The following is a 24,969-nucleotide window of genomic DNA, read 5'->3' as shown; positions in this document are numbered from 1 at the left end:
TTCTTCTTTTTCGTGTTGGTAAGGACGTGATGGGGAGTGGTGGTTTTAGCGGAGGGTCTGCTAGTTTGGTAAGGGGTTGTGAATTGTGATGGTTGAGAAGGAAATTAGGTTATGGGCTTCTGGTATGGAGTAGGATAAAGGTTGTTGGGTCAAGTTGGGATGTGGGTCATTTTAGTTGGTAGGGCGGGCCTTTAATATGGGATGGGATTAAAGTGGGCTGTGGGGCCGAACTGCCCCGTCCAGGATAGAGAAATTTCTACGAGGCGTCCAATCTCAACTTGTAAAACTTCTTTTATCGAAAGGGAGATCTAATTCAATGCATCTTAGCGTCGTATTGAAAAGAATCTTTTTCAAGTTTGATTTTAAACCTAACACTTCAATCACATCTATAATAACCATATCTCAAACACCATCCAGTAAAGTAGATTTGATGCATGGACTGAATCAGCAATCTTCCTTTACAGTTACATTAGAGCAACAGCACACCATGCTTACCTACCACTTAATGCTCTGTTGTGTTCAATTCAAAGTAACCTGGGTGATTCGAAATCCACACGTAACCAATACAAACTCTACTGTCTCTGCCATTATGAAAGAAAGAAAAAAAGAAGTTTGCATCATAAATTGAATCGAACCCAAAACTAGGTCGCTTTCCTGAACATAAAACCTCCCTGTGGATGTGTATAGAAGATTTAAGATTGTTTATCTTTTGATGCCGGCGCCTCTTAAGAGGCAGAGCAATTTAGTCAGCTAGACTGCAAAAAAAATTTCAAGCTTTCATCATCTCAAAGGGCTAACAACCCAACCAGTAATCGGACTTTGCCTGCGAAGTCTGAATTTTCTGTGTGAACCACTTTGCAACCGTTCCAACACTGCATATGTAATCGAATCTGGTGCCAACCCCTGCTGTTTAAGTTTTGCATACAGATCCACTGCTTCTGCAGTTCTCCCGCACCTCTCAAGGCAGTCGAGTAAAATATTGTACGTTACAATGTTAGGACAGCATCCCTCGGCAATCATCTCATCAAACAACCTGCAGGCCATCTCGACCTTATCCGTCTTGCCAAAACACTCTATGAGTGTGCTGTATGTGACGACGTCGGGATTTAATCCTTTCTCCTGCATTTCCTTAAACCTCATGTGAGCTTCATCAAGATCACCATTCTTCCCAAGGCAATTGATTAAGGAATTATACGAGACAATGTCAGGTGTACAATTGCTATTCTCAAGTTCTTCAAAAATTCTAACTGCCTCATCGACCTTCCCAGCCCTACCAAAGCTGGAGATCAGAATATTATAAGTAAATGTGTCTGGCGAAGGACCATCTTGTTTCATCTTCTCGAAAAGATCATGAATATGCGAAACTTGCTTCGACTTGCCAAGAGCTGAGAAAACGGTATTATACATGATTGTATCGGTGTTGATTCCCTTTTCATGAATCTTGCCCAGCAGGTCCATCGCCTCAGTTGTCTTACCTGAACTACATAAACTCTCTAACATGGACATGTAAGCATCCCTATCCCCCCTATCATGGAAATTCCACATCTTGCAAAATAGCCGGTGAGCTTCACCTGCGTGGCCCAGCTTGCTCAGTGTCCTTACAAGATATGCATATATCAACTTATTCATGTATTTCTTTGATATTTCCACAACCTCATCTAGTCTACCAAGCTGCCCTTCTGTAGCCAGAACATTCAAGATGACACTGTACGTAAATTCGTTAGGCCGACACTCATTCTCTACCATTTTAGAGAAGAGATGAATGGCCTTGTCAACCATCCGAGCCTTAGCAAGTGCCTGGATCATGGTATTATAAGCAATTAAATTTGGGGCGAAGCCCTTTGCTAGCATTTCCTGAAAGAGAGACAATGCTTCATCAGCTTTACCAATCTTTCCATTCATTCTGATCATGATTGTGAATGTAAACTCATCCGGCTCACAGTGCTTCCGTTTCATTTCTTCAAACACCTTGTAAGCCCGGTCAACCTGTCACAATTCTGCAGATCAGATAATCAGGACCAATCAAACTGAAAAAGTAAGGCACAAGAATTGCTGAAAAAGTTCACTTCCTAAATATTAGCAGCAACTCAATCTTTGATGTTACTCGTTAATCTTGACTCATATTCCTTTCATTCAAATAGCAAAATCGAATCACGAAATCAAAAATAAAAATTAATGACTAGCACATAACAGTATAACACTAAACGAATACATGTTCCTCAACATAATACGATTGAGAATGTATTAATGCAGACCTTTTCATCTTTGGCTAGAGCATTCAACAACATGTTGTACGCAAAAATGTCCAATTTGTAGCCTCGGCGACGCATATCGTTGTAGGCGTCGAAAGCCTTGTCAGAATCGAGGGAGCGCAGATACGCCTGGAGCAAGCACTTGTAGGTGTAGGCGTTCATGGTGAGGTTCCATTTCTTGATCAAGGATGTGCAGAGGTCCAAGTCCTCGGAGTTGCCAAAGAAGCCGATGAGGATGTTGACGGTGGAGATGGTGCCACGCGTGTTGGACAGGTCCATCTGGGAGAGGACGGAGCGGACGAGGTCGAAGCGGTCCGGGGAGGAGGACTTGGAGAGGATGAGGAGGAGGCGGGTGTAGGTGAAAGAGTCGTGTTGGAAATTAGGCGAAATGGTGGGGCAGAGTTGGAAGAACCTGAGAGCGAGGGAGGGGTCGTTTAGGGATTTGAGGATTTCGGAGGCCTCGGAGGCGGTGAGGGGAAGAGGGAGGGAGTGGAGATAGTTGGACAGATCGAGGAAGGGATTTCGGCCGGAGTTATGCGACTTGGAGGGACGGGATTGGAGGAGGAGGATCTGAGTTGCCTTGCAGATGACGTGGCGACGGGGGAGCGTGTAGCCGCGGATATCGGTGGGGTATGGAGAAGGGATAGGGGTGACCTCAGCGGAGAGAGAGCGTCCGGTGGGTGAGGTGGAGGTAACCTTTGCCGTGTATTTCGTGGCGTAGTGGCGGCGGGTGTTGTTAAACGCGGTGGCGCAAGCGTGGAGGTGGGGTTTCATGGTGGCGTTTGCCGGTTCGTCTACGTGCGTGGGTTTACTGGTTCGGTGGCTCCGCAGTTTTTGAAGAGTATCGAGTGGGAATGGCCAATGTAGTAATCGACGTCGTTTTGATAATGGGCTGGTGATATGAGCTCCGATGAGCCGAACGGAGGAAAAAAAATACACAGCTACGAGCTATGGCTTTATGGTAAGTTTTGAGAGCTAACAAGATACGGTTGTATTTTATTGTTGAATTAAACTCAATTTATTTTAATTTATTTTAAAATAATTATTAATAAAATTTATTACTTGTTTAATTTTTATAAAAAAATTAAATTCATTTCAACTTATTTCATATATTTTAATTTAAAAATTTAAACTCTTCTTAACTTAAAAAAATTAAATTAAATTTAATAGAATCTACAAAATATTATTATTCACAAATTAATTTAACTAATCTCAGCATCTAAACGTAACGCAATATTGAAGAATTTGAAGACGAGAAATTGATGCAATTTATTGTAGGAGAACCAAGGTTTTGAATTCCGTTCTGTTCCGGCCATTTGCTGTTTCGGTACAGTGTCCGGTACACTCTACTATCTCATTCTGTTTCAATTCAAATTTCGGTCATTTCAGTCTTGTTTCAGCCATTCTGATCAAAATCTGATTATTTTCGTCGGAATTGACGTTTCGGCCCCATTCCGTTTCGGGTTATTTTTGTAATTTTTTTATACTTAGATGGTATTTTTGTAAATTTTAAATCCAAACTATATTTAATTAATTCTAAAATATTAATATATTTCTATAATTTTAATTTTTATAACTTTAAATGTGTCCCCTCATTCTATATTTTTTTAATATAATTATTTTTAATAATTTATCTATTCTTTTATTTTGTTTCTTTATTTTTATGTCTTAATTCAAGTTTGTGATTTTTTTCAACATATATTCATTTTATAAATATTCAATTCTTCTATATATACACATACATGATACACATTTACATATATATATTTTATTAGTTGTTAGTTTATATATACATAAAATATTTATGTATAATATATAATTAATCTCGAAACGGTACACCGAAACATGGCAATACTGAAATATTTTGTTTCAATACCTTAATTGAAATGATCACCGAAATGGTATTCAAAACTTTGAAAAGAATCGTTACATACACAAAGATATTACACAAAAGTAAACCTACAAATTCATATAATTTCATAAGATTTATTAAATCTAATTTACAATAAAAATAATTTTATAATCTGATATATCACATCAAACTATATTAATTTTTAGATTTATTTTATATATCTATTTATGTCTAAAATATTTCCCTTATTGTAAAACCTTAAAGGGCATTTTAAAATCTTTTTTTTTTTTTTTTGGTTGTTTTGCTATATTTTGAATCCTATTAATATTAATTATTTTTTATTGTTCTCATTGAAGTTTTTGTATCTCAAGTAGAATTTTACGCATTCGGTTTGGTTTCGCCAACTATTCACGATGCTCACTGGGCCGACGGCAACAAAGTTGGGACTCCATGACCAAGGCTCTAAAGATAAGTTTCTCGTCCTTTCGGCTACGACTAATTTGAATATACGTATTGCATAATCCACAACGCTGTTTAAATTATAAGCATGAAACAAAAACAAATGGTATGACATGTTATCATTGTCATGAACGACAACAACGTGAAGAAACAACATTAATTTGTCGAAGAGATACATTGTTACAATCACCAAAAATCTCTTCTTTCAATATTTTATTAAAAAAAATTTTTATGGAAACAAAGAGACTCATTTTGCATGGAACTTGCTGCTAACAGATTCGTAGCTGGGGACATTAAGAACTGCACAAAAGGGAAATATTCTTATTAACCCATGCCACATGAAAGAAGAGAGAGAGAGAGATGAAAAAGAGAGATAAGATATTCTTTAAAAAAAAAAAAAAATTTACCATCCCCATACGATGCCATTGTCAGAGGTGAAGAAATGATCTTCTGTGATATGATAGTAATATCCTTCAATGTGATTTCATCCACAGCCTTCAAGAAATGCTCCACAGGCAACCTGCAAGGTCAAAACCAGTTATAACAACTAATTATACAAACATTTTGCGATCGCAAGATCAATACAGTGCAGAAAGCAGATATATTCTGATCTTAGGAAACAATTATCACCATTGTTCAGTATGTCATAAGACACACAGCAAGACTTTCAGAAAACAACTAAAGCCGTTGTTGTACTTCAACTATCAAAGTTGAGACAATTGGCTCTCAAAACTATCAAGTTACAAAATATTTAGATCAAGATCATCACCAGTTTTTCGCCATCTTAACAGCTAGAGTAGGATGAGGTGTTATTTGATATACTAAAAAAAGGTAGTTGAAGTGTGTAATGTCTCAACTTTGACGGTTTAGGTACCACAAAATAAATAAGGTTATCAGTTTAAGGGTGCAAAGCATATTTTCCTCTAGAATTTTTATGTTGTGATAGTCTACAAACAAGAAAGACGCTTCCTTCTATTTGTCTTATTTTTTGTCACTGTTGCAACAAATATCATGTACTAAAAAATTAAAGTCTGTTAGACTAGTTGCAATGATATGATTTTACTATAGCACAAGCAGAAAGGTGTTAAGAAATCGCTCCAAGAAAAATGTTTGTGCATGTATGCATATAGAAGAGAAAGGGTGTGTCCAGCTACTCGACATACCTCTTTCCATAAGTCAAAATCTGCCTCCCTATATCCTCTGATACAATCATCTGTGTAATACACCAATTAAAAGGCAATAACAGAGAAACAAAAACCAAATAATAAATTCATCAAAATGTGCCCCGGGGCAGACAGCAAAGGCGCAACACAAAACATAAACAAAATTAACTTAATATGTGTGTGTGTGTGAGAGAGAGAGAGAGAGAGAGAGAGAGAGAGGGTTTGGGGAGCTACTCTAGATTCCAGATTCATCAAGACAGCAGATTTTGTGGACTCTTTAGCACGATTAAGCTGCACCTCGGTAACTGCAACACAGGAATAAAAAGAAAGAAGAAAGGAAAATCAAAGACAATGGATAGGACTTATGACATAAATCTCACCAAGAAAAAGACACAATGACAGGAATGCAAGGCTAACCTTTTCCAGGTGTTGCAATTGAGATTAATTCTCCTGCTGCTATATCAACTGCTTTTGGCGCGAAGTCAGGGCCCTGTGTCCACAAATTGAGCATCCACGAGCTTAGTAATGAAAATAAAAATGGTAGCAATAAGAATTTTAAATATCTAATCATCAAAATAAATTAAATCATGTCCAAAAATCTAGAACAGCATTAATCTTTTTGTTGAAAAAAATGCTATATCTGAAGATACCACAAATAACAATAAATCAAATTGCAATGTCAAGCCAAAAAAAAAGAAGTAAAATAAAGTCTTCGATACAGACCATCTAGATGAATTTATGTGGAGTCAACACAATGATGTGAAGTTTAGATGGTATATGCCTTACAGTGCTAGCATAAATGCCAAACAATCCTGTCTCATTGAAGATGCTGTTGAATGCAGAAAATGATTGGATCTGCTGGTATTCATTCAAGACATTCAGATCTGTGTTCAAATACACAAAAAAATTTAGATGTTAGAAAGATTCGCATACATACACCTTGTGAAAATCAAATATAAGTAAACATAACCAGATCAAAGGCCAGTCTTAGGGGAAAAAAATTAATACAAACATAATTAAACAGAACCAAAATAGAAGTAAATATATTCAGCTTAATTGACCAAGAAAACCTGGGTAAAACTTACATAGTCGTGAGTGCATCCCTTTTCCAGGGCCCCCAGCAGAGAATGAACCACCTCCTCCCATAAGCATCTGCAGAATTCTTGCCGGTTAATTCACAGCCATTTAAGAATGACTTTTTTTTTTTTCCCCCACACAAGCGGTGCCTTTTTTTATTGTGTGTGTGTGTGTTTTTTTTTTTTTGGGGGGGGGGGGGGGGGGGGGGGGGGGGGGGGGGGGGGGATGCAAGAACAGATATATGACGCATGGATGATCCCAACCATAAAATCTCATTAAGATGCCAAGGTTAAATGCAGCACCTGAAGAACAGTCACAAGAACAGCTTCTTTCTCTTTACGCCAGCCACCAGGAACTTCAAAAGCAAGAGCAATATGTGTGTTCTGTTCTTGCAAAGAGTTAACAGACAAGTAAAAACACATTAAGACCTGGGGGGAGGGGAGGGGGGGGGGGGGGGGGGGAAGGATGGAACTTTGAAAAAAAAATAATGGTTAAGGATGATTAGTGATACACACCCCTATATCAGCTTGACGACGATAATCCCCTCCAACGTATACAGATCTTGGCTCTTCAAGACGGCGTGTGCTTGGTAAGTCAGAGAGAAGTGAGTCTGCAATGGACAGAAGCTCATCATGTTCAACCCCAGATGCTGCAAGAACCATCCGAGGAGCAGTATAATTCTCCTGAAATGCCAGAATGAAACTTCATCTATTAAGTGCAAAAACACACATGGAAGAAACGCAAATAAAAATAATAGAATCAAGGAAATTCAAACAAGACTTGCCAACATTCTATATTTCAATTAAGAATTAATAGTGCAAAACACTTGTCATAAAGTTTCTTGGCCTTACAGCAACAAATTCCTTCAAAATGGTACCATTCAATCTGTTTAATGCGGCTTCCGAAGCCAAAAGTGGATTTGCCAATGCACCAGAGTAACCAGCTGAGTGAATTGCCTCCAATAGTAAGCCTTGAGGATTATTAGAAAGTTCTCCGAGCTCTGCCTTCACCTTTAGCAACTATATAAAAATATAGTGAACAATGATCAGAACATTTGGTGCAGCCGAAAAGTATAGACAAAAGGATTGGCTAGGATCCACGGGCAATAAACATGTGAATGATGAAATGACATGGAAACAAAAGCAATGGGCAAAAGAATTTGATAAGTTCGTAACAAAAACCTATAGGAAAAGTAGTAGAGTACTTCTGTGCCCAATCTATTAATTAATAGCTAAGCAAGTATGTAAAGCATTCTAACCGGTTTCATAAATGTCAGCAGTTATGTAACAGAGAGAGTTCAACATGCCACTTGGTCAAATATGAGAAGTGTCCAACCCTTCAAGTTGAATATGGTAGACTTATCTTTAAACCCATGGCCACTCAAGGTCCAAAAATTAAGAAAACCAAAGAAAATATACAAAATAAATGTGGAAAGGGAAGATTCTGAAAGGAAACATAAACTCTTCTTCTTCTTCTTTTTTCCCATACTGCCAAAAAATAACAGCCATACACTTCTCCCACCCTCCAAATCCCTCCCTCCCTGCAGGATTAAGGAGGATAACTACCAGTAGGCTACGATGGATGGTGTAAATTGGGGGGTTCTTTATCCTGACAATATGTAATCACAACTAGTCAACGTGACAAAGTAACAGGTAAATAACAAATATTACCTCTTCGTTGACTTCCCAATCCAAGAAGGCAGGGTTCCTCACAGAGTCAACAAGCAACTCTACCATTTGAGGAACGTACGTTTTTAGTGCATCAAAAGTGTACCCCATTTGCTCCCGAGAGGCTGAGGCTCCTATGTTACCTCCGATTGCCTCCACTTCCCTCACAATGTGTAAGTGGCTTCTATTTGTTGTGCTCTTGAAGGCCATCCGTTCTAACAAGTGCGAAGCCCCAAATGATTCTGGGGTCTCATAAATGGAACCACAATCAAGGTATAATCCTATGGATGCTGCAGGGTTCTGATTAAGACCAACCATCAAAATGAGAAAGGAGTTAAACACATTTAAAAAAATACAAGGGATGCAACACTTTTTTCCATACCGGCGATGTTTCCGAAGCTATTTTGACACCATTAGAAAGAGTTGTAATTTTAGTTTTATCTGGTTCAACATGATCGGGTAGCGGAGGAGGGAGGGCCACGCCTGCTAGTGGGATCTCCAGAGAAGGTAGAGTTCTAGACTGTTGACCCGTCAGCCAGCTAAAGAGGCCCCCTGAAGACTGCTTTTCAGTAACTGCGCTGGAAGTTGCAAACCTAGTGGCACCCAAAGTGCCCACATGATCCTACTCAAGCAATTTCATCACATGGGGCAATTCATTTCCAGTTAGTAATTCAACAATGTAGAAATACTCTGTGATGATTTTCTACCAATGGGTTGCACATTTCAATACATGGAGGAAAAAACAAATTTTATTGGATAAAAATGAAAAGGCGCATCGGTATAAAGAAGCTACCATCAGAATCAAATGCAACAGTTCTATTTTTTTCCCGGCATATAAAAGCAAAGATCCCTATATGTATCCCAATTTCACATTGAAGAGTAGTTGCAAGTGAAACAGTCATTCTTCCCCCCACCACCCCCAAAAACACCCACCCACAACCAAAAAACAACCACAATTGATTGAAACAAAATTGAAGACTCAAGATAGTGAGATTTTTAAGGCCGCATTTAGTTGTTAAAACAACAAGAAAACAGAAGTATAGAATTTTTAGTTTAAATTTTTTTTACACTACTAAAACCCAAAAACAATATGAAAAGCTTGAAAAAAATAACTGGCATACGAGAGAAATAAAAGCTTATTCGAAATTTGAATCTAATGCAAAAGTGTTAATGGAATATCTCGGCAACTAAACAGAGAGAACGAACATTGCAACACATTTTCCCCTGCCCCCACAACGATAATCCCATTCCACAGGTTTGTAGCCTAAACAGAAGTCTCGTATTAAGCTCTCCTCCAATTCAAGCTCTTCGAAAAAATCATACTCAATCATCAGTAAAACAACCATTATCTGACTAACCCATGACAATAAAATCAGATCTAACAGATAACAATTCGAAGTTTAATGGGAAAAAGAAGAAATAAAACATAAATGTTTCTCGACCCTTTTACTACGAGGCCCAGATAACTAAGAGTTAGAAGCTGATTAATCAAATTATTCTCTCTCCAGCGATTTCTAGTAAACCAAACAAAAAGTTAGGGTTTTCAGGGGGGCGGAGTTTGATAGTTGTACTGACCTTGAGAAACCTAAGACGGGAAGCTGCGGCTCGGTACATGTTAAGGTAGATAGCAATAAAGCCCTGGGAAACCTTTGTGAGGATCGCAGTCTGCGTGTCTTTTTGAGGTTTTCTGAAAGAACCGGTGCTACAGGAACAAGAGAACAGGCTTTGGGTTGGGTTTTCGGGAGGGTTGGATCCTCTGCGGTTAACATTGATGCAATGGATTTTGTCTTTCAATCTGATTTGGCCACGTCATCATGTTTGGAGAAGAATTGGATACATCACATCAGCACAAAAATGATAAATTACATGAAATAATGGGCAGAATTTTTCAATCCATACTACAAACGGGAGATGTGAAAACAAATTAAGAGCCCATTCTGCAACCTTGATGGCTTGATCTCTTGAGTTTTGAACCTCAAACTTTAGAGGAAATTTATCCATTGCCAGAGATGAAAAGCATAAATCTAGCAGCTAGTCTGACAGATACATGGATCGCACTGCAGCACAAGGAATTCAAATGGGAGAATTGCTATATTGCTATAAACACAAAAACAATTATTAAAAATATACTCATAAACTGATATAATTTTATATAATCTATTATATCTACTTCATAATAAATTTAATTTTATAACTTGACGTATTATATCAAATTACACTAGTTTATAAATTTACTTTAATAAAATCAATTTGTAGTTAAAGTATTTTTTTTTCAAATGGCTTTAGTGATGAATGAGAATCACTTTCATAGATAAATTAACAGAACCGCTTTGGAGCGGTCAATTGTTGGAGTGGCCAATCTGCTCTTTACACATAAACAGCCCCCAATTAGATTTTGAAATATTGATTATTTCACATTAAGCCAATGGACTACAACATACTAAATTTTCATCTGAATAGACCCTTGACCCCTCATGTATTTCTCAATCCTTTCATCTTCTCCTGCCGTCCGTCATTTCTGCCGTCACCTATCTCTATCGCCGATCTCTCTCATCTCTATCTCCATCTATCTCCATCTTCATCTCTGCCTCTAACATTTCAGTCAAAATTGGACAACTTGACTCATGAAACAAACCATAATTTGCAAAGCCACTTATTTAGGACCTTCAAAACTTTTTTGCAGTAAACGGTACAATAAAAAGAATCCTTATTTTCTACTAACCCTAACCCTATGGGCTTGAAAAGGGGAAAACAAAGCAACCTTTTCCAACAACCAAAAGGCAAATGGCTTTTGCAGAGCAACATTTTAAACAATCAAAAGGCAAATGACTTCTGTACGAAACAAGAAGCCCACTTGGCGAAAAGGCATGCTTTAGAAGAAAGGAAAATTTCGGATCAGGAAAAATAAGAACAATTCGTAGGACTTCCTTTCACACAATACTCAAGAGTCAACACCAAAAATATAAAACTAGTTAGTTATTTTCATGGAAGAGAGAGAAAAACAGAGCAAGCAAGAGAAATTGTTGGTTTCTTAAATTGAAGCCATTAACGAAAACACAAATAGACCAAAAGAGGGGTGAGGGATCTGGGCAGTGGGCGAGGAGAGTGATTTTGGTTCCGTGGGAGGCTAGATTGGGAGAGGGCAACGTGCGTAATATCATGGAGTGGGGGCACATATTTGTTAAAATGAGTTGTCTACATGAAAGTCACCTATTAAAGGCTGTTGATGGGGGAAAAACAGTTTGGCCATTTATAAGATTCACTCATAAATTAATGTCTCGCCATTCTTCATTTTCATGTCTTACTGTTGATAGTGGAGAAGAGTTAGTTGATATTTGAAGAGCCCGTGAAAAACATCTCCTTGGAGTTCCGGCCAGGTCGATATTTGAAGAGCCCAAGAAAAAAAGGGAGGAAAAGCTATCGGCCATTGATTATTCGAATGCGATAATATCATGATAAGCTATGTAGCTAATTTATACAACCTACTTTATTCTCTTGCTGTGGTATTATAATATGATGTTACGAAATTTATTAAAAAATAAAAAACACAACTATAAATAGGTAGTGAAAATTTAGAATTTTCGTTTTTTATTTTTTATTTTATTTTTATGTTTTCTAATGTTATTTTGTTTTTTATATATATATTTTAATAAGTCACGTGACACTATATTATCATATCCAAAAACAAAGTGAATTGTATAAATTATGGAGTACAGTAACATTGCTCTTATAATCTGACAACTATTGCAAAGAAAAATGATTTCTAGAGTTAAAGGGTGTAGAAGTTTAGCGTGCTCGATTTGAAAAAAAGAAAATGATACATATATAATTATTTTTTACAATCTTTATACAACACTCTTTTAAAAGAGAGATATTTTTATAAAATAATCTTTTAAAAAAATTCAATATCGTGTCTTGGATTTATCTATTGATTTTAAAGAGGATAACTTGTAAAAATAGCTTCATTTTATATAAATATCATCAATTTAAAAAAAATGATTATAAAAAAGATTGTATTGTATCATTACTATTTAAAAACAATAGATAAATCCGAGACACGATAGTGAATATATATATATATATATATTTTTTTTTTCTCAAAAAAAAAGTGCAAGACTTGAATACCTATGACTATATCTAATAATATTATGGCTACTCTTGATTTATAATAATAATAATAAGTTGCTGATTTACATAGACTGCAATATTAAATGTCTTCTTATAGCCTATTCAAATCGTGCGTGAGCCATAATAATAATATTAATAATACTAATAATGAATTCAGGACCATATGTCATGCAGTCATAGAAGACTTTGTTTTATGTGCAATGGGAGTTATTCATGCTTTTTTCTGATAGATTTTTTAATTATTTACTTTTGCAAGTTGACTTTTCTAGTATGCGTGCTGACTATAGCAATGCCATCAGCATCAATATTACATCATTAGGAGTTAATTATGCAATAGAAAAAAAGTAAATCATCGTTCGTCATATATTTAATAATGCATGCAAATGTATGCGTGCGATGAGATCATTTCACTTTGTGTCAAAACCTGTATTTAATTAATATCACAGCATGAAACATGACCTCATATGATGGACGGAGACATATTGATTGTATGGAGTCGCAAATAAGTTAACAAGGTTGAAGGTAATTAACATTCATTTAAGATATGTAATTTACATGCCACTTTCTACTAGTAATAGTTTAATTATATATATATAATTTCGAATAATGTTATATATAGTCATTTTTACATACTTCGTACGCATTCTACTGATGTGACTGACTATATCAATTTTTTTAATACATAAGCAATCATATTAATAGAGTGCACAAAAATAATTACACATAAATTTTTTATAAAATTCCATATCCATTTTGTAGAAGACTGTTAGATTTTATACGAAGACAAATAAGAGTTGATAGACAAATTTAGCATAGTTCAACTTTGTCCAACACTACATAAATTTATTAGGTGAACTTTTAATGTATTGACATGTTGGTTTCTTAATTTCAACATCATTCATGAGCTTGACTTTGTCTGATGGAGTTGGTTGATATAGTTATATATAAAGAAAGAGTAATGTTACGTATAGTCTTTATTTGGGGACTGCAATATAAGTATATGTAATTTCATCTTTAAAAATTTTTAAAATTATTAAAATATCTATTTTAAAATGATATTTTTTCTCTTTTAATAAAGAGTCTACATATACAATCTCCAACTAAGACTGCAAGTAAAAGTTTTCATAAAGAAAACTCTATTTTGCTATTATGCTATCACCGTTCTGGTTGCCCTATAGATCTTTAATGGTTGATGTGAATGCTCGACGACGAAGAGAACCGTCCCAACTGACAGAATGCTTGGGAGGGAGGGAGAGAGGGAGGGAGGCGATAGGAGGAGCCAAGAGGGAACAAGATTTTTAACTGAAAATAAGTTTGGCAATGTGATGAAGGGAGGGAGACAATTTGGAGCTAGATTTTTTATTTATTTATTTTGAAAGCAGGCCATGTGGCATCCCACGTCAAACGAGCATGCCGAGCAGGCCGGCTAGCAATGCTCAGATTTAAATATATCATGTAAGTCTTATATTATATCATTTAATATTGTTTGTATGGTATTTTTGGGCGGAATAAACCGTAAACTAGGTACAAATATTTTAATAATTTGACGTTCTCTCTCACTCTCTCTTTGTATTTGACGGTTTGATTCGGCCACTAAATTGAAGAGGATGTCAATGAATAATCATATAACCTTTCATTGGGCGGTACATCCGGAATCGAAGAGTAGGAAGAGAAGTTATTTTTGGCAACTGGCAAGAGAGGATGATGGGTTCAATATGCATGTCACCCTCATATATACAATAAATATTCTAATATGGTGGTTAATGGACGGTTCATATATACATCATGAATTAATATATAAAAATTAAGAGTCACACACTTAACTACTTAAGCAAACTATTATATATTCATCAATCTATCGTTATATTGATTACACATTATACTTTCAAGCATTAAGATCATTACCCTTTATCAAACACAAAAAAAATATTAAGATTATATCACATATTTAGTATATATCTTACCAAGCATGATTAAAAATAATTGACATTCAGGAGGTTCGAAGGATATCATCGATTAATGAAAGGATAAAGTAACACTAGATATAGTTTTAGAGTGTATAAGTTTTACGCACTCCTATTAAAATAAAGTAAAGTTTACTATAAAAAAAAATATATTTTTTGAGAAATGCTACAAGGAAGTCTTACATTATACACTTTTACCTAATCAATATGTGACTTACTATTTTATCATTCTATTTAAATATACACATATTTAAGTATTAAGATACAAGGATAAAAATGACAAATTATATATTGATTAAGTGTAAGTATATGGTGTAAGGCTTTTATATAGAATTTCTCTTTTTATATGTGTCTAAAATTTTTCCACTTTTTAAAATGAATGAACAAAACTTATATATCTTAAGGTTATACAAATTATTTTTTTAAAAGAATAAATAAATAACAAAAATTAGAAAAAAAATACCCAACATGGCAACAATTTTTATGCCTAATAGTGGAACAAATATCATTTAGAAAATATAATAAATATTTCTTCAAAAAGAAGGATAAAAAAAGAAGAAGAAGAAAAAAAAAATAAGGTAATGGGAGAAGACCCCAAGGTGGCAGGGCCTATGGGTTGGAAGCTTGGGGTGACGTATGACTATAATTTAAAGAAAATTTAAATTTAATTATAAGTATAATTATATATTAAAAATAGTATTAATTTAAATTTTAAATATAAAAAATTTAATATTAATATTTAATTTTTTTATATTAATATATAAATTAGTACCAACTTTACTTGTACATGCTAAAATTCATATTAAAATGTTAAAAGTCCACTAACTGCCACCGCGCCAGGTAATAATAGATCGACCGTTTTCTACAAATATTGGCGTTGGGTTCAAAGTCCCCTGCTCACACTCGCAAGTCGCAAGTTCCATCTGGTTCCATGGACTCTCGTCACTCTACCATCTCTAGCTCCGTTTCCATTTCTACTCCAAGGTTCCGGTGCTTCGACCCCACAAACCTTTACTCTTCCTCTCCCAATCACAGCCGCCGACACTTCTCCGCCCTCTCTCCCACTTCCATGAATGGCTCCATGGAGAACTTGGTCAATTCCGAGCCCAAAATCGTCACCGGCCCCTCTGGTTACGTTCTCGAAGATGTTCCGCACTTGACGGATTACATACCTGAAATCCCTGTAATTCTCTCTCTCTCTCTGTGTGTGGGTGTTTGGTTGTTGAGAAAAACAGAGGAAAATAAATGCAAAAGGAAATTTACACTTCCGGTCTCGCTTTGAGCTTTAATATTGTTTGATTTTCTTTTTGGTTGCAGAGAAAACATATAGAAGTAAATGAAAAGAGATTCATGGTTTTTTTTCTAACAGTTTATAACTTTGACTTGCTCTATGTATGCGTGTTTTTCATAACGGCGAGTTTCGTTGCAGAGAGAACCAACTGAATGAGAAGGAAAGGGAACTGACAAGGTTTACGTGCTATTTTTGGTTTATTTCTCAAAACGAAAAATACTCAACGCCGTAGAGTAAATTAAATTAGTATCTAATAGTAGTTTGAGCGAATCCATTTTTTTCTCGTGAAAAAAGGTCAATCACTAAAAAGGGGATTCAGCTAGTTTTTCTTATCTTTTTTTTTGTTTTAATGTGTAGAAAGTATTTTTCCTGAGAAAATAAATCTGGTACATGTTCGTTTTAACGACAGAGTGAACATAAGGCCCAAGGGCCAGAAACAGAGAGAACGAAGCAATTAAGGAAAGAAGCTTTTGTGCTTGCAAATAATAGTGTAAGACATTTGAATTTCATAAAATAGCGTTCCTTTTCAAAGAATAGTACTTTATAAAAGATTGTGACTTTGAGATCAACACATAGTCAGACTGTGAAGTCTTGTAAACACTGAGATTGCCTGTAATAAGCGTGACCTGAAGAGGAAGGGTCTTTATGTGACATACAGCTTATTCTTCATGAAATGTCATCATGCAGACATATTCGAATCCATTACAAGTCAATCCTGCATACTCAGTTGTGAAGTAAGTTTGTCTTCTTTTTTTTTTTTTTGGCTGTTTGCGGCATTTGTATATCCAAATTCCAGATTCATTAAAGCTGTCTTTTGGTTGATCAGGCAGTATTTTGTTAATATGGATGATACTGTTGCTCAAAAGGTAATGATCTCCACTGATTCTTCTTTCAGATTGAGCTATTATTTTGCTAGTAACTATCTGACCTTTTTTCCCCTGTCAAAATTGGATTTCTGGATCTGAATTGTTGTAGTTTAAAGGCTTTGCTGAAATGTTAGGGTGCAATTTTCTAATCTGTTTCCTATGTATAGATTGTTGTTGAGAAGAATAGTCCAAGAGGGATACATTTTCGCCGTGCTGGACCTCGTCAAAAGGTTTTTGACTTTTACTTTCTTTTTCATTGATGTATTTTTATTATGTCCATGTTATTCAGAATATTGGCTCATTGAAAATTTATCAGGTGTATTTTGAACCAGAGGAAGTCTATGCATGCATTGTAACATGTGGAGGGCTATGTCCTGGTCTAAATACAGTGATCAGGGAAATAGTTTGTGGCTTATACCACATGTATGGTGTCCACAAGGTTCTTGGGATAGAGGTGAGCAAATGCATCTGTCATTCATTCAAACCCATTTTAGGGCTCCGTTCAGATCATCGGAAGTACAAAGAAACGTAAACTTGAATGTGCAAGGAAAATAAAATTAGAATGATAAAGATACTTGAAATGTTCTCATTGACATTCTTTCTTATTTTCCTTTCCTTCCTCTCAAACTTTCAGACCTCCATAAAGAGACTTACACTTTGATCTCGTTGCTCACTCTGGTTTTGGTTTGTGTTTTATTCATAATAATGTTTGACGCGGATTCCAAATTGGATGTTAAAAGAATGTCAAATGATATACACTAAAGAGGTCTCTTTGTACATATAGGGGGGATACAGAGGTTTCTATGCCCGAAATACAATTCCTTTGACACCAAAGGTGGTGAATGACATCCATAAACGGGGTGGCACAATCCTTGGGACATCGCGAGGGGGCCAAGATACCTCTAAAATTGTTGACAGCATTCAGGACCGAGGCATTAATCAGGTTCACAAGTCTGCCATTTTCCTTCATAGTTCCTACATTGGTGCATCTGCTTTTGCAAACAACTCCCATTTGTGGGCTTGGAACTTATTTACCATTTCATGCTGTGTCAGGTATACATAATTGGAGGAGATGGAACTCAAAAAGGGGCTTCCGTAATTTTTGAGGTAATGCAGTTTCATGTGGCACTGATGCTGATCTGCGATGCTCTAGACTGAAGGATTTTTAATGGCCTGTGTCTCGAGAGTGATGGGATTACGAGATTATTATTATTATTTTTTGGCAGAAATGATATTCACAATGAGCTAGAAACGTGAATTCTGAGAGCATTGAGTTCTCATCCTATATAGAATCTTGTCAACTATCTTATAACATTATTGTTAGTTTATATGTTGGTGTTAGTGTATATATGTTATGTGAGTCCCCACATTGGTTGGTTAAGGCTCTTGTATAGCCTTTGGCCTCCTATACATAGGCCACCTTGTATAGCACAATTGATATATAGAATTGATCGATACAATTCTAATATGGCATTAGAGGCACTACTTTGATCCTTTTAAGTACTAGTAGTTTTCTTACAATTCTAACAATTATTATCAAACTGAAAATAATATATTCAATAAAATATAATTAAAATTTAGTTATTTATCTAAGATATACAAATAAATTGGTTAGTAATTCATAGATCACTGTACAATGCAGGAAATTAGAAGGCGTGGCCTTAAAGTTGCAGTAGCAGGAATACCCAAGACTATTGATAATGACATTCCGGTACTCCTCAAGCCATACTCAATTACTGGAATCTGGCAGACACATAATTGACCCACATTACTCTTATCACATAGATACCCCTCTCCTGATGCAAACTTTGATTTGATACTGAAAAGGTCATATTGGATCTTCTGCTCTCGTTCTGGTTCAGGTTATGGACAAGTCATTCGGTTTTGACACTGCTGTTGAAGAGGCTCAACGAGCTATTAATGCAGCCCATATTGAATCAGAAAGCTTTGAGAATGGTATCGGTCTTGTCAAGTTAATGGGCCGGCACAGTGGTAGGCTTCATAACTCTAATAGGTATTTTAACACGAGATGTGACACCACAAAATTGTTGGGTGAACTTGAAACAGGTGCTTTCAGTTCTACCTTCATTCACTTTTCTCCTTGGTCTTCTTTACTTTTATCTAATCCCAAAGGTCCCTTGAATGATCATCTTTGTTCAATCGAAGGAGCTGAATACGACATGTCCATCTAATATCAAACAACCATGTCAATTAATGTTCTCATTCAGGGCCTTATATCTTTTTAAGGCCTTTCTCTTGCATTAATTCTTAGTCAACTTGGCCAATTATAAATAATAAAAAAATGTTTCTTGAACCAGCTTCACCTAGTAATTGTATCTGAGATATTCTCATGCAGGATTCATAGCAATGTATGCAACTCTAGCTAGCCGAGATGTGGACTGTTGCTTGATTCCAGAGTCTCCCTTTTATCTTGAAGGAGCTGGTGGGCTATTAGAATACATTGAGAAAAGACTGAAAGAAAATGGGCACATGGTTATAGTAATAGCTGAAGGTGCAGAACAGGAGGTTTGTTCTGAAAGCATGCGAACCACAGACCAGCAGGATGCTTCTGGAAATAAGCGACTGCCAGATGTGGGTCTTTGGATATCTCAGAAGATTAAGGTATAGATGCTAGGATGTATTATCTCGCTTTGGTGTTAAATGCTTTGTTTGCCATGCCTTGCAGTTGTGAGATGCATAGTGACTAGCTCTATCACAAGGCTTTTCAACTTAGCCTTCATTATGCTTTGGACATTATGCCAGTTGCATAAAGTAATTCGACTGCTTAACGTCCCCTTTTCAGTTTGACAAATAGAAATGACCAGATTGCATTTGGAAGCATATAGGAATTGTTTGCCCTTATACAACAATCCTAAGCTCCATTTATTTGATTAGAGTAACATCATTTGGCGGTTTAAAAGTGCTTTTTCCCCAGAGAAATACTGTCAATTTCTACAGACTAGATTGCAGCATTAAGTTCTTCCATATTAATCAAGTATCTTTTTGTTGCTCTAGGATCATTTCTCGAAAACTAAGAAGATGGCCATAAATCTCAAATACATAGGTCAGTTTATTGAAATTTTTGTCAGTCAAACTATTTGTTCATTCTTCGATTTGTCCTACCATCTGCCGGAAAGGATGTGACCAGATTTTTTTTTGCTCATCTTGCAGATCCCACTTACATGATCCGTGCTGTTCCAAGCAATGCATCTGATAATGTGTACTGCACCCTCCTTTCGCACAGTGTCGTTCATGGTGCAATGGCAGGTTATACGGGCTTCACAGTTGGCCAGGTTAACGGGAGACATGCTTACATACCATTCTACGTAAGTTCCTTCATGGTTTGAAAAGAAAGAGGGAAATGACATTCTTTATCGTGAATTTTGTATTTTCAATCTCGCCAGCTCATATGGCATATTTTGAGTGGCATTTCAATTAAGTGATTCACATAAAAGGCCGCTTAATTGTGCCACATCAACTCTTATGACTAAAGATGCTAAATTCATGATGAAGAGTAGCATTACTCAAATAAAATACGGTGTCTTTTATTCATGTTTAGCTGTGTGCATGGAGCCATATGTTGAATGCATCTTGTACGTGCAGCGTGTGACTGAGAAACAGAACAAAGTTGTGATAACTGACAGGATGTGGGCAAGGCTACTGGCTTCAACTAATCAACCCAGCTTCTTGGACCATAAAGATGTATTCGGGGATGAGAAAGAGGGAGCACCAAAAAACCAACCAATAAATGGGAATAACTATTTACAGGCAACAACTACTACTCTTGGGGGTCCCAATGATGTCGCAGAGGATAAGAAACAGCTAGAAACACCTATGCTTTCAATAAATGGGAATGAATGAGACCAGCAAGCATTTAGCAGCAGCAACGGCTTTGCAAAATAACTAGCAGGACATGTCAACTCGAACAGCTGCTTATTTGGAGTTTTGTATGTTTTTCTGGGGTATCCCTCTTCCCTTTGTCCTTTTTCCTTTAATTTTGGGCTGCATGTTGATCGTAGTTCTACCTAGTGCACCCCATGCTCGGGTGATTCGTAAGCTTGTAGTGTGGAATTATCCTACTATAGATGGGCCTATGTGTGCTTGTTCACGCAAAACTTTCATAAAGGATCACTGTATATTTTCTGAACAATGGTCCTCCTATGTGTTAAATCATGCATGAGATGCTTCATTTCTCTAAATTTCTCTGGCAACAAGCTTTTTTGGTTTATTTAAATTATGTCAAAACGAATTTCGTTTTTGTTGAGGACGTGAAATCTCATCAAGAACGGACTCAAGTTCCGACTATTCTGATGCAGCCTTGAGTAACACTATACTATCACGGCATTTACTGATATCCCCTTCTCCCATTATTTTCTAGGGGAAGATTTCCAATCACAAAAAACTATTTTACAACCTGACATGCTTTGATGGGGTAAGTTTGATTGCGAAACTTTCTCTATTACGTGATTCTCTTTGTGGACTATGTATCTCATCCATAATTCCTCTCGCCTCCTACCCACCAATCAGTAAGTAGTGAAAAGTAAAAGATCTCAGATATGCTCTCATATTCCTGAATAAATTTAAGGGAGTATGGTGGGCTCTATGATATTTATTAAGAGAAATGATAGTTACGAGAGAAATGATAGTTACGGTCGTGATTATATAAGTGCTGTATAATATTTTAAAAAAAATAAATAAATACAAAATTTACATAATAATTTTTTTAATAATAAATTTTACTCTTTTTCAAAATGACTACATGATACTTATGCATTCCACGACAATCGTAACATTACTCATTTATTAATATTTATGTAAATTTTTTTCGGACAATATTAATATTCAAATGGTAACCTGTGCGAGTGACATTGACTAGTCAGGTCTTCTCCCAGTTTTTAATCGAAAAGCATCTTATTCTGAACGTATACTTAGGAGCATATACTAGGTTTTGATCATTATGCGAAATAGAAGAAGAAAAATATAATCCAGGACCTCATTTTGAACCTAGTATTATTATGCGAAACAGAACATTCAGATCTGTATCGACCATGCTCAGGTTTCTCTTTCCATCTCTCGTGCTTGGTTTGTTTGTTGTGGGGACATGTCTTTTCATCATATATTTTCTTATTATTTTCTCATTATCTTGATGTTAAATAAACATCACGAGACGATAACATCACATCACGAGACGATGATAATTTAGATAACGACTAACATTACTCAAATAATAATGTCCAATTTTATTGTGGCAATTTTTCTTGTGAATTGAAGAGCAGCACAATCTTTTAGATTTAGATAGAAAAAACAACGAAACCACGTATCATCGTCAAATGAGGGCGATGCCTTGGACAATCATTGCATCAGCAATAACCTGATTAGCAGCCTGAGACGGATGGACGTTATCCCAAAATACATATTGAGTCGCATTAGAACAAGTTCTTGGTGAATTCGGATTGCACAAGGCCGATGTTGTCTCTAATGTTCCCTTTCCACAGCAGCTTCTCCTTGCTTCCACAAAACCTGCAAAAACATAAGAGCAGAAGTCGATTACCATTTATTTCTTAAAGTATTCCATGTATTTACCCACCATCTAGACTCTTCCAAATCTGTTGAAGAACATGATCCTTACCATATTTTGAAGGGGATCGAACAAGATCATAGATAGGCGTAAAAATGTCAAAGACGACAATTTTCAGACCAGGAAGTTGCTTTTGGAGATTAGCTGCAGAGGAGTTCATCTTCTTATTGAATCCTTGAGCAGCGTTATTGATCGTAGAGACGCATCCCTTCCCATTAAATTTGAATAAGTTGAGTGCAAAAGGAAAGCAACCCAATGGAGGGAGTGAAGTCGCACCGAGTTTCCTTGCTCCCAGGCCATACAGTTCCTGTTTTTCATCACAGCAGCCGGGTCACTTTAGCAACTATATCCCAACCAAATGTCGGTATACCGACATTTGGGTCAAGATAATTTTTTATTTATTTTTAATTTAATTTAGTGATTAAAAAATATTTTTTAAGTAATATTGTGAATTTTTTTTTAAATATTTAAGAATATAAAAAAAATGAATAAAAAAAATAAAAAAACTTTCTGAGTGTTGTGCTCCATCATAGCCCATATATAAATATATGCGAGATTTGTTATTTATCATTTTCATACCGTATTTAATACATTTATTTTTATTTTTTAATTACTTTTATTCTTTCTAAATTAATTGATTTCTTCTATTTTTTTTTTATATACTATACATATTTGATAAAAAAAAAAAATTATGTGTAATGTGTGGTGTGAAGATGATGAGTAAAATTTTTCAAATTTACGTAGTTATTTTGTTTAGTTTGTCCAGAACATGAATGTTCAGTAACAACAATGATGTACCTTCACAAATTTTGAGAACGAGCCAACAAGAAACGAGGAATACTCATCTGGAGTGTAAGCTCTTCTGACTGAAGGATGGATGTAGTAATTCTGGAGAAAGTCTCCACTACCTGCACTCAAAATATATATTGCATCCTTGAGGATGGCTGCTGCTTTCTTACTACCAGCCACCTTTGTTAACCTAGTCTTGTATTCTTTGAAGTACTCCAGCTGCTGAGACAACGTGATTGCATGCTGTCACAAGAGTTCACTTGTTTCAATAAATCATAACCTTATAACCAAGGGCTTAGATACAAAATGAGTGGCATAACATGAAATTGTTTACGTGAAGGATTGTTGGTTTCTCATCGAAACCCGCGGCAGCTGAAGCAAAGTTTGCTCCAATTAGAAGGTTCTTCCCCGATGCCTGTGGGCTAAGATATGCTGGAGGATAAGTCTTAAAGCCCATAGCTTCAGCTGCAAAAAGTTCATTTAAATTAGATAATCCGATCCCTGTGCGGGCATTTTAAAAGCATAGATGCTTTGTACTCACCAGTCATATCAGTGGCTAGTTTACCATTGCAAAACCTCCCAGTAGGCTGATGATTGACAAAGTCCCTCCCATATGGAGGGTAATTAGCCTTGAAAAAAGTATGGAGATTGTTATTGTTTCCCACGTCTACGGCAGAGTCCCCGAATGTTATTATTGCTGGTACAATCTGTGTTGATTCTTGACCATTTCCGAATCCTAACAACGCACATGATAACACCAAAAGCAGTACTTTTTTGGAATAGATAGTCATCTTCTGTGGCTGCATTGGTATAAGACAGTCTTTCAGCCGGGAATAGACCTTATAAAGAATACCAAAAAGTTAACAACCTAGTTCAAGCTGGCCATGAAGGAAGAAAAAAGATGCAAGTTGAGAACACACATTAAATGAATGTCTTCTCAAGTCAAATGACAAGTTAAAGCAGCACTGAAACCAACCCCCAACTTTCCGTAGAAATTATGTTGATTGTGCGTGTGTTTCGAGATATTTCTTGTTGCTCACACGTTGAAGAGATAAAACGATTGTAAATTTACGTTTATTAAATGGCCAAACGTACAGTGCGGTAGTTGGGTGTTTGCTTTATTGGTGTGCGAGTTATTGCGATGGTTGCAGAGCCAGCCTGCTTGGTTTTGGTCACATCGACGTCTATGGAAGGGATGATCTGATTACAATTTACAGCATATTTAAACAAAAGATCGATGCAAAATCAAGAAATATTGGGAACATCGAGTGTCATCTATAACGATCCCAATAATTTCCCACAAAAACTTGACATCATCATGCCTGGTGGGAAGACAAGGGAAACCAAAGAGTTCAGAATCTGTTACTAATTATACACATAACAACTAAGCCACACCAGTGATTTGACGAACTTGAAAGAAGAGATTAATAAGTCATTAGAGTATTAGTAATAGTTTATTTATCTTTATTTTTAAAATTAAATTTGAATAAACTTGTCATAATTTCATCTACATTAGTTTATTTATCTTCATAATTTTAAATAATTATAAACAGTTGTTATTCATGTTTGAAGATGTCATTTTCCTTCTTTAAATATTATTTTATTATTTTTTTTCTCTCTTCCCAACTCTCTCTTTTCTCTCTTTTTCTCCCTTTTCTTTTTTTTCTTCTCTCTTTATTATTTTATTATTATTTGATCAAAAAATACATAATTTAATATAAAAATTTTTCTTTATATTTAAATTAATCTTTAAAATATGTAATTTTATATATGAAGATAAAAAAAACATTATCAATTCTCTTAGTGACGTGGGAATTCAAAGGGGGATGTGCCGTTTCAATTGTTGTTCATAAGTAGTAAGTACTTGGAATTTCAGTCTCCAA

At 35.8% G+C, this 24,969-nt stretch overlaps 4 protein-coding genes across 5 annotated transcripts; 1 reads left to right on the top strand and 3 right to left on the bottom strand.

Annotated features, from left to right (window-relative positions):
• Window positions 1–402: 402 nt before the first annotated feature.
• On the bottom strand, window positions 403–3,219 carry LOC122300999 (pentatricopeptide repeat-containing protein At1g51965, mitochondrial). Its single transcript, XM_043112049.1, has 2 exons — window positions 2,256–3,219; window positions 403–1,986 (listed from the first exon to the last, which is right to left on the bottom strand). The coding sequence occupies exons 1-2, from the start codon at window positions 3,024–3,026 to the stop codon at window positions 781–783; spliced, it is 1,977 nt and encodes a 658-aa protein (XP_042967983.1). The 5' UTR covers window positions 3,027–3,219; the 3' UTR covers window positions 403–780.
• Window positions 3,220–4,617: 1,398 nt separating this feature from the next.
• On the bottom strand, window positions 4,618–10,216 carry LOC122301000 (mitochondrial-processing peptidase subunit alpha-like). Its single transcript, XM_043112050.1, has 13 exons — window positions 10,046–10,216; window positions 8,853–9,092; window positions 8,474–8,770; window positions 7,655–7,822; window positions 7,319–7,486; window positions 7,106–7,186; window positions 6,812–6,878; window positions 6,513–6,610; window positions 6,144–6,216; window positions 5,961–6,031; window positions 5,727–5,776; window positions 4,971–5,083; window positions 4,618–4,863 (listed from the first exon to the last, which is right to left on the bottom strand). The coding sequence occupies exons 1-13, from the start codon at window positions 10,082–10,084 to the stop codon at window positions 4,811–4,813; spliced, it is 1,518 nt and encodes a 505-aa protein (XP_042967984.1). The 5' UTR covers window positions 10,085–10,216; the 3' UTR covers window positions 4,618–4,810.
• A 5,204-nt stretch (window positions 10,217–15,420) lies between these two features.
• Window positions 15,421–20,918, top strand: LOC122300998 (ATP-dependent 6-phosphofructokinase 6-like). Of its 2 annotated transcripts, none has more exons than XM_043112047.1 (13): window positions 15,421–15,745; window positions 16,541–16,587; window positions 16,680–16,719; window positions 16,887–16,949; window positions 17,036–17,173; window positions 17,504–17,662; window positions 17,773–17,826; window positions 18,362–18,430; window positions 18,582–18,786; window positions 19,076–19,341; window positions 19,735–19,783; window positions 19,891–20,045; window positions 20,323–20,918. In XM_043112047.1, exons 1-13 carry the CDS (start codon window positions 15,494–15,496, stop codon window positions 20,578–20,580), a joined length of 1,755 nt encoding a protein of 584 aa, XP_042967981.1. In that variant the 5' UTR covers window positions 15,421–15,493; the 3' UTR covers window positions 20,581–20,918. The 2 variants fall into 2 exon arrangements, with proteins under 2 accessions (XP_042967981.1, XP_042967982.1); XM_043112048.1 differs by having other exon boundaries at window positions 15,425–15,745; window positions 18,582–18,711.
• A 1,017-nt stretch (window positions 20,919–21,935) lies between these two features.
• Window positions 21,936–24,017, bottom strand: LOC122295359 (GDSL esterase/lipase APG-like). Its single transcript, XM_043104367.1, has 5 exons — window positions 23,628–24,017; window positions 23,421–23,551; window positions 23,096–23,329; window positions 22,349–22,604; window positions 21,936–22,239 (listed from the first exon to the last, which is right to left on the bottom strand). Exons 1-5 carry the CDS (start codon window positions 23,890–23,892, stop codon window positions 22,046–22,048), a joined length of 1,080 nt encoding a protein of 359 aa, XP_042960301.1. The 5' UTR covers window positions 23,893–24,017; the 3' UTR covers window positions 21,936–22,045.
• Window positions 24,018–24,969: the final 952 nt, after the last annotated feature.

This window comes from Carya illinoinensis, chromosome 2, assembly GCF_018687715.1.
Source record: "Carya illinoinensis cultivar Pawnee chromosome 2, C.illinoinensisPawnee_v1, whole genome shotgun sequence".
In the NCBI taxonomy this organism is placed as follows: domain Eukaryota; kingdom Viridiplantae; phylum Streptophyta; class Magnoliopsida; order Fagales; family Juglandaceae; genus Carya; species Carya illinoinensis.
The sequence above is the reverse complement of the archived record's forward strand: the minus strand, read 5'-3'. Positions and strand labels throughout refer to the sequence as shown.